Here is a 10,196-nt window from a genome sequence, read left to right on the forward strand (position 1 = left end):
AATTTTCTAATAAATGTCTTCTGTTTTTCTACATGGACGTCCATTCATTGTCATTTCCACAACACCCAATCATTTCCACCCCCTCATAACTTTTTAAAAAATATATACACAATTCTAATCTCTCATTAAAAACTTCTGCAGGGTTTATGGGATAATGGTCCACTTAATGTAATAACACAAGTAGTTATTTTTCTTAAATGTATCTAACCAATCCAATATTAGATTTCAGGTTGTGGTGGATGTAAATTTTGTGTTTGGGCCTCATGACAATTAATTTACTTAATCCACAAATCTATGGTAATTGCAATATAGGTATAAACTGGTAATACTATATGTGGAAGTAGTCTTACACTGTTAATAAATGATCTATATCATAATATTTTAAAATAATAATCAAATATTTACATGTGATGGAAATGACATTTGTTCAGTGTGGATCGGAAAATATGTCAAAAAACACCAATTTGTCTTATAATGTTAGTGCGTTCTCTTAATGGATCATAGTTATATTTAACTGTTAGGCTGTGACAATATTGATTTGAACACTTTTTTCCCCCTCAAGTTCACAAGGCCGAAAGTGCCTGTAGTTGAAGAACCACCCTATAACTGATATATGTACACCCAATGGAGAAAGAGCATCTGTATCAAGGTAACAGTTGGTCAATAATAGTTGCTGCCCGATAATGAGAACTGGCCAGCTGCCTCAGTTCGTGCCTTCTTAAATTGATTTCCAGGGGATTTTTTTTCTGACCATATTAAATGGTAAGTAGTCCAATTCCCCAGTCCCCTTCCCAGATAGTCCCATTCCCCAAACCGCATTTCCTAAGTAGGGCCGCGGATCCTTAAACCAGTTTCAATAAACAGGTGCCTTCATAGTATTGGGAAACTGCTCTCTTTAAGAGCACAAAAGCATGACTGCGTCCAAAATCGCAAACTCTATTAAGTACTTATTTTGAATAAGTATTGACTTCATGACTGATAAAAAATGGCGTTCTACTATGAATGTGTAGTATGAATGTAATCTGGACGTTAGGCCTACATTCACCATGTGACCTACCAGCGTCAGTTACGTCGCTTCACTGCCATTCACAAATCCTCTCCAGTGGCCTCATGGGACAGTAATGTTTCCATCATATGTACACTTCAGAATCTCACTTGAAAAAGTAGGTCATCCAGGTACTTTTTACCTACTCTTTTATGAGTACTGTGAATTTGGACATTCTTCACATACTGTGTTATGTTTTAAAATTGTGCCTTCAAATTATTGTTGTGAAAGAGAGACATCAAGTGGTGAGACTTGTATTCAGAAAAAAACATCCTGAATCTGTCTCGCACTGTTCTCCCCTCAGTATTCACTCTCAGAGTACAATAGAGTACACCTACATTTGATGTGTTTACATCCAACTTTTCATTTTCATTTTATGCAGTGTAACAGATTATCAGTCACCATATTTAGAAAAAAGTGTGGCATTGAATTGTTATGAGTGAAGCAGGATGACAGTATTCTGTATAAACAGCCAGAGATACTTGCACTCTCAAGATGTTTAAATGTATTTGCATTATATAATAATATCAAACCAAGTTTAATTTATTTTAGATAATTTTAGCACAACCCAATTATTTGTATATAGTATAGATCAATGGCACAAACACACATTTCAAGAAAAATAATAAGTTTGTTAGGTTTTACATTATAACACAATGATTGTATATTGTTCAAAATTAAGACCAAATGTGAGTTGTTAGTGGATCATGTTCATACAGCAGTTCTGAATTTTGTTTCTTCTGGACCACAGAGAACTTGAGGGGAACTAACTTCATAATATCCACTAAAAAAATGTATATACATAAGTTATTTCTGTTATTTATATACTCTTTGGCGGCATGCTGTATATTTTGGATGGTATAAATAGCTGTTAATTGCTTCTATCTAATGAATGTACCCATCATATTATACTTTGTATTATTCAACAAACAGACTTTTGTGTTTTATTGCTTTACTGATCATGGTGTTTTGAGATTTGTAATGATTTGATGTCACAGAATGCACAGCCACGTTCCATTTGATAAGAAACAAACCCTGATGTGTTCACAAGGCTTTCTACCAGACAGTTCCCTCTCAGTACAGGTTGTTGAGCACATAGCTAGCGATGTATTTGACAGCCAGCATGGTCTCCTCACAAGTGGGCTTGATCTGGGACTCGGGCAGCAGGAACCCGTAACGTCCTTCGTCGCGCAGCTCAAAGGTGTATGAATACTTCACACCCAGGTCATAAGCCCAGTCGTCAGAGCCGCCAGCAGCTGGGTCTGCAGTGACAAAGCTCATGTTTAGCACACGTCAGCACGTCACCTTTTAAACATTCAGTTGACGTAACTTTGCAACTACATGTCAACTAACTCTCATTAGAGTATCAATAGACAGTCTGCTTAATATCTGCTAACTCTTTATTGTGATGCTCCTCCAACAGAGACACTCTACTGACAATAAGTAACTTTGCAACTACATGTCAACTTATTCTAACCCTACCAGTCTACTAATACTCTACTAATAATCTAATGAGAGTTAGTGGACATGTAAGTGCAACGTTACTAATAGTCAACAGAATGTTGAAAGGGACCATCAAAATAAAGTGAAACCCCAAAATCTCCTCACTACCTGCAAAATGGCTCCTGATCTGAAACAATGTTTTCCTGGTCAAGCTGTACATGTACATAGCACTCGCAGATTGAAGGCTACGCCATAAGTAAGTTTTTAAAATATAATTTATTATATAATGTATGGGCATAATAATATAAAAAAAATTTATAAAACATACAAAATATATGATAATATAATATATTATTAATATAATATATAAGTGAAATATATATATATATATATATATATATATATATATATATCTTGTTTATTTTTAGTATCATGAAATTAATATTACTCATAGCTTATGTTTATACTAGGAGTGCATGTGCAAATAGAGCACTCATGCTACATATAGCTGGATGGTTTGATTTAATCTGAAATTGTACTTTGTATGAACAGTTTAAGAACCACTGTTTCAAGTTACTTTAGAGGTTAAAAGATTAATACTTTACGAGTATGACTACAATCTCTTTGAAAACACTGAAATTCCCTGTTACAAAACCTAGTGAGCTGGGTATAGCTACAATATAGTTTATAGCTACATTACAAGTTATTTATCTCATATGTATGTGCTTTGTATTTATAATGCTTATAGCTAGGGATGACATTTTTAAAAGGCCACAAACACTAACATGTTAGCAGGTCACTGTGATTTTGCCAGGACAGACATGTTTGTGGATCAACATATTTTGTTGATCCTCCTAACATCTCCCTACCCCTAAACCTAACCCTACCCATTCTCCCTAAAATCAGAGGGAAATAATAGTTGGTAACATAGCATATTTTCTCCAATAGTCTATAGGAAATCCTAGCTTAGCATTGTTAGCTTAGCAACAAGCTAACATCTTTTGGAATCAACTGTGAATTGTGAGGTTCCTTTCAAGTTAGAAGATGCCTAGACCATTATTCATTCATATCATTTGTGTTAGATAGATGCCTAGATGGAAGCAGGCAGCTCACTTCATAGGTTTTGAATCAGAGCTTTTATCTTGGACTCTTTATACTCACAGATGGTCGTAGCACCAGGGCCGGCTGTGTATTTGGTTCCGTACAGGGTGCGCAAAGCTGCAATCGCTCCCTGAGACACACTCAGCTACCAAGAAAGAAATGGCTCATGTCAGTCAATCAAATTCTCACATTAAATGAAAATATAAATGGACTTTTTTGTAGTGTGTTTAACGCATGTGTGTATGTGTTTATGAACAGGTACCAGCTCTGAGTGGTCAGCAGCCAGGCCATATTTGTAGGAATAGGGGAAGAGGAGCAGCTGGGAATATGAGTGGACAGTAAGGTAGGCCTTGATGATAGACTTGTTGCTGCGGATAAAGTTGGCCAAATTCTTGGACTCAATCTCAGACTCTGGGCTGCTTCCACAGTAGGTTTCACTGCAAGGGTTGCTGGAAGCTCCAGTGGCTGGAACGATAACGGCATACTTTGTGTAAGGAATAATTGACAACGGCCGTGGAATAATTAGAAAAATAATGATCACCCATTATTTCTGATAATTTAATCGAGTCAATTATTTGGCTTGTACTACGGTTACAACGCATCAAGACATTGTTCAGATGTTTTATTTCAAGATATTTTTCAGGTTTTTGTCTGCTCTTTTTTTTAGGACTAATTTCTGTCTCGTCCCAAGCCATCTTAGACCAGTGTGGTTTTGGTGCAGGTCATTGTTTTTCACCAGCAAACCTTTAGCTTGTGGTCAACCTGCATGTTCTTTGTGGTAAAAATGGTAGACCAAGGAAGCTTTGCCCACTAGGCTTGTTAAGCAATGTCATGTGGACTCTTGACTTGATTTCTAGTATACTATTAGTTAATCACAATAGCTTTAATAGGAAGCATGTACTCACTGCACCATCCAGCATTAAAGTTTCTGTTGGGGTCAGTACCGATACAGGTGGTGCCACTGTTCTTGGATCGAGTCTTTCTCCACATCCTGTTCTATATGATCAAAAAGAAGAAAAAAAAATCAGATCATTATTTTTCACTCTATATATATAACAGCACATCTCCTAAATCAATGCACCCACTGTTTCTTAATTATTAAACCCCCATATTTTAGAATTAATTGAAAGGAATACAATTAAATAATACAAATATGAAATGAAATAATACCAATTGAAGTATGGATAATTTATATTTTTCTACAAGCTTTTAAAGGTGCATTACTGTAATTTTTTTTGTTTTTGTTTTTGTTTTGTTCTTGTTGCTAATTTTACCCATTGGTGCTGTTTGGCCATTTTTGATCGAAAATTTTACTTTTTCTTTTTTTTACTTCTTTGGAATGGTATGCAACTTGTTAAAGGATTTGGCACTTGCTATGTGAACACACACACACACACACACACACACACACACACACACACACACACACACACACACACACACACACACAAAAAAAAAAAATAATGGACATGATTCAAAAAGGTTAAATGGTCCTGAAAAATAGTCACACTTGTACTCGCTGTTAAAAATGACCACATTGGAAATTATTATTTAATCTAATGCAAACTTTTGTTACTGCGCCCAAACAAAATCTTACTGAAAGCTAATTTTGGATATATCATGCTCACATTTGGAACACAACTTTAGGGATACTCTTTGGGTGTAGAGATAATTTGACTCATAAAAACGTATCAAGTCAAGGCATTTGAGAATTGAATGTGTCGGTGTACATCTATCTGTAAACTGACCTTAATTTCCTATAAGCCATGACTAAATAAAGGCTTCCTATATTTACTTAAATTCTCGAGTGCCTTGGCTTAATACGTTTTGATGACGTTTCACTTTTTTCCCTTCAGCAATAATCTGCCAAGTGTTGTCTTTAAAAGAGACCAAACTTAAGTATGTGTTCCAAAGCATGAAAGTTTAAGTGGGAAATTTAATTTTCAGATCTATGCAAAAAGTAGCCTACATAAATGGATTATAACTAACTACTGCATAAATGTATTTTAGTACCATAAAATCCCCTACAAATAAAAAATATTATCAAACTAAAATATCAATTGTAATAGTCCTACATTCATTTCATTGAAAAGAAAAGAAAGAAAATAAAAAATAACGCGATCCGCTGTGTTTCACTAAACATCGAGAGAATCATTGCGGAAAAAATCCTGAGTAGTGATTCCCGAGTTGTATCTTTTGTGTTGTAGAGGTAAGGGAATTCATTCAAAATGACTACTGTTAGTGTAATTTACATAACACTCAAGAGATGATCATGTTGATTGATAGATAGTGAAAAATAATGGTTAGTGAAAAGACTAACTCCATATTGCTATCAGCACTGAAAGTAGTAAATACAGGAAGAACGGAAATGCTAACGCTGGCTAAAGAAATACTGATGATACTTCTAATGATAATTTTTCATTCATGAGACATACATTCAGTAAGTTTTGTCTTGTAATGCCAAAGCATATCAATTTACTGCACAATATGAATAATATATTTTGGTAACACAAATGTTATGAACCTACATTGGACCAGGTGTATTCATAGCCATCAATGTTGAAGACAGGCAGAACCAAGAAGTCCATTCTATCGAGAAGGTTGGTCATCTCGGGATCACTTCCATAGGTGGACACAGCCTGACCATGAGTAAAATTGAGTTTAGATTCACAGATCTCTTGAAAGATATTAATTCAAAAATAAATGGTTTATCCTGTACCTCGTTTACGAACCACTGACAGAAAGCATGAGTGATCCATTCTCTGGCGTGAAAGCCACAGTCCATGAAGACAGCTGGCTTAGCAGAGCCTGTCCTCTTCCCAATCTGGAAGTGAAAAATGTCAAGTGTTTTTATTGTTAAAACTAACCATATTTAGTATTGAGTTTAACAATGTTTTATATTGTAATCAATGCAGGTAATCTCAAAATTGTCATATATCAGGTGCTGACTTAATTTTAAAGAAGTGCACTTAATTGTAAACAAATGTGCATTTTAAATCTTAAAAAGTGCTTTTTTTGGATGCATTGACAAACATAATCACATGTAAAGAACTCGATAATAGTTTAAACTGTATTGCGTTTGATATAGTTAAGCTATTTTAAATGTACTAAATTGCAATTTCATTGTTACAAATGTGTACAAATTGAAATATATGCCATACAATTTGACACAAGAGAGGACATTAAAGTATTATTTTGATTTACTATACATTAGACAGAAACCAGTTACTATGAAAATACCTATGGAAACTACATACGATCTAAATCCTACTTAAGTGGGTAAAAAAAAAGCACTCTAAAGGTCACCATTTGAACAACTGCATTTGGTATATTTATAATACATTTGCATGCAATTAAAATGCAAACATTACTTTCAATTCACACTTATGTGTATTATCTGAAAGTATATTATTTCCATAATAAGTATTACTTTTTAAAATTATGTTAAGTGTACTAGTTTTTCACAAGGGTATAACAGAGTTTTGTAAAGTGATCTAGGACTTTACCGTAAGAAGGTGCATGGGGCGTCCCTCATAAGTGTTCCCGATCACCTGCCTGCTGATCAGGTGAGAATTGGCAGAGCTGATGGAGATTGCCCAGTCATTAATCTGAACGTGAGCAAAAAACAAAACAAATTACACACCTGGAATGGAGGGGAAAAAAAGTCTAAGGAGAATTTTGAGTGCACTGGCAGTCATACCGTCGCCCAGTTGTTGTACTTTGTGTAGTCATGGGCTTTCGTCACCCTCTTGTTGTCCATCTGATCCTCCACGGCCTCCTGAAGATCTTCAAACATGACCCTGCAAAGACCACCAGCTAATCAGTCCCAAGAATATCAAAAATTACCTTATTTTGAGAGGGGAAATTTACCTTGGCTTTCTTTGAAGTATAGTACTTTTGGACTACCATGTCATTGTATACCGTATGAAGCTACTCATTTGCTGTGTTGTTCATTTCAAAGTCTAAGGCAACTTACGTGTTTGTCAAATACTTACTTAGCTTCCATTTCACTCTGCTGTAAAATGGTGAAGACCATGTCAAGCTGGGCTGCAGGAACATGAATGTCAACCTTCATGCCAACCGTCACAAGGTCAGGACTGTCAGGCCTCCAGAAATCCACCTGAGGGTACAGCAGTACACATACTCAAAATGTTCCTTGATGAAATCCAAATAACAAAAATCATTCATGATTTCAAGCAATGTCTCAGAAAGTGCATTGCATTACACATTTCTCAGTAATACTTGGTTTAATGTGGCATTTATTGTCCAGATATTTTTGTTTAAATTGTATAGGGGTGAATTCAGGTTGATTGGAACACTTTTTGCCATTGAGATGACTGGGGAAAAGTGTCCCAATCAACCTGAGTTCACCATAATGGGTACTTGCGACATCCATGGATCTGGGATCATTCTGCATGCTCTTAAGTAAATTCATGCTGCCGTTTTGTGAAAATGGTTAGCTATCGTCTGTAGTATCAAAAAGGCCATAGAGGACTTAACAATCAATAGATTTCTATACAGTCTGTAGATTTCAAAATTCCAGAAGCCATGAAGCGCAAGATGAATGAAGCATGTTTGTTCCTTAAATTTATTTTCATTTTTTTTAAATCTGGTTACATTTTAATTCAAAGGTCCACTTTAGACATTCTACTAACTACAAGTAACTTTGAAACTACTGTACATGTAAACTACCAGTCAGAGTATTAGTAGATTTTTAGTATAGGGTTCGTGTTAGTAGAATAAGTTAACATGTAGTTGCAAAATTACTTATAGTCACTAGAATGTCTGTTAGGGGACGATCAAAATAAAGTGTTAGCAGATATTAAGCAGACAGTCTGCTAATACTCTAATGAGATTTAGTTGACTTGTAGTTGCAAAGTTACTTGGTTAGTAGAATGTCTGAAGTGGACTATCAAAATAAAGCGTTACCAACATATATATGTATGTTTTTCTATCTAATGTTTGAGTTATTTCTAATTGTTTAATGACCTTAATCAATGGAAATATTGATGTTATTATACTTGTATCTTGAGGTATATTAATTTCATTGAGAGATTTACTGTATTGGAAGACACTGTAACATTACATACAATTTTGAGTTACAGTTCTTGTAATTATATTATTCAACAATAAATCAACAGAAAAAGAAATTCACTGTTTAAGCATTAGATTTTATGCTTGCTGATAGTGCCACCTGGTGGCCAAAGTTGGCACATGAATTTTTTTTTTTTATGGACAAAAAGGTTAAATTTTTACAGACATTTGTTTTAATCTTGCTGTTCAGGGCTTCTGTGCAAAATAAGAATAAATGAACTAAAATAAACAATATTTTGTGTAATAAATAAGAGTACATTTTACCTTGACTTTTTGTCCCAGTTCCTTGATGATTGTCACTTGTTCATCATTTGCAGGTGTCAGACGGATGACTTTATCGCTAGAAAAGTGTGGAGAGAGATATTCTTTATCATCTTGGATATTAGCTCCACATAGTGTAATCTATTTTGGTTCAACAGAGAAAAATGAATTTACCCCACAAATCTGGTTGGCTCACAGAGAGCGACAGCCACCAATCCCAAGAGCAAAAGGATCTTCATTTTGCCTGTGTGTTTTTTGCTCCACACACAGATCTCTTTTTATAATGTCAGGCCATCAAGGACCGCCCAATACTGACCTCCAGAATGCCTTCATATGTATCAATTATTAGTCACCTGTTGCACATGCTGTTCAAGATATTTTTAGCTGTGTATGATTTGATGTGACAACAGCTTCAAATGCACCTCTTTCAATCATTAACCTGTTAAGAGGCTGTCGCCTAAATGTTCACTACGAGAAGAAAACCTTAACAGGAGACCATCGTTTTAAAAAATAATAATATTAATTGTATTTAACTGTTCCCAAACAAAAATGTACTGCTGTTTGAATGTGAAGATTAATATAAAAGTGTCCATGGAATGTGCACATAAAAAAATAGAGGTAAAACACAAAAAAAACAAAAAAACATTATTTCCTACAATTGTATGCACTAATGTTACAACATCAAAAAGTATATTGCCAAACAAAAATATTCGACAGACATTGTGAAACAAGTTTTTATGTTCAGTATGGTTTTCACATTCATATCTCATAGAATTAGTAAATACCTTACAACAGTTATCAACTAATTTTCTTATCCACAAAAAAGTGAAACATTATAGTTGCAGTAAAGAAATATGGTCCCTTTATATTCGTTTTTTTTTTTTTTGCACGGTCACACTTTATATTAGGGTCCGATTCTCACTATTAACTACGACTTGTGCCTCAGTAAACTCCTAATAGTTAGTAAGGTAGTTGTTAAGTTTAGGTATTGGGTAGGATTAAGGGACGTAGAATATTGTCATACAGAATAAGGCATTAATATGTGCTTTATAAGTATTAGTACAGCCAATATCCTAGTAATATGTGCGAGGGATTTTTTTAATTAACCATAACTAACATTTATTTTTCTTGCAGGGTTAACATTTAAAATTTGAGAAAAAAAATGTACCAACACGTTAGTCGAACTAGACAGCTATCTAAATATAATAGACCCATGACATTGGATAATCAACAAACTAATAATCATATGATT

The 10,196-nt window shown here is 34.6% G+C and overlaps 1 protein-coding gene across 1 annotated transcript; it reads right to left on the minus strand.

Annotated features, from left to right (window-relative positions):
- Positions 1-1,980: 1,980 nt before the first annotated feature.
- On the minus strand, positions 1,981-9,263 carry cpb1 (carboxypeptidase B1 (tissue)). The gene is made up of 11 exons (XM_077244148.1): positions 9,119-9,263; positions 8,948-9,023; positions 7,585-7,709; positions 7,290-7,389; positions 7,096-7,197; positions 6,309-6,413; positions 6,118-6,228; positions 4,495-4,585; positions 3,852-4,054; positions 3,650-3,734; positions 1,981-2,307 (listed from the first exon to the last, which is right to left on the minus strand). The coding sequence occupies exons 1-11, from the start codon at positions 9,181-9,183 to the stop codon at positions 2,120-2,122; spliced, it is 1,251 nt and encodes a 416-aa protein (XP_077100263.1). The 5' UTR covers positions 9,184-9,263; the 3' UTR covers positions 1,981-2,119.
- Between the last annotated feature and the right edge of the window lie 933 nt (positions 9,264-10,196).

This window comes from Siphateles boraxobius, unplaced genomic scaffold (genome assembly GCF_051911475.1).
Source record: "Siphateles boraxobius isolate OS27281-9 unplaced genomic scaffold, OSU_SipBor_1 26, whole genome shotgun sequence".
In the NCBI taxonomy this organism is placed as follows: domain Eukaryota; kingdom Metazoa; phylum Chordata; class Actinopteri; order Cypriniformes; family Leuciscidae; genus Siphateles; species Siphateles boraxobius.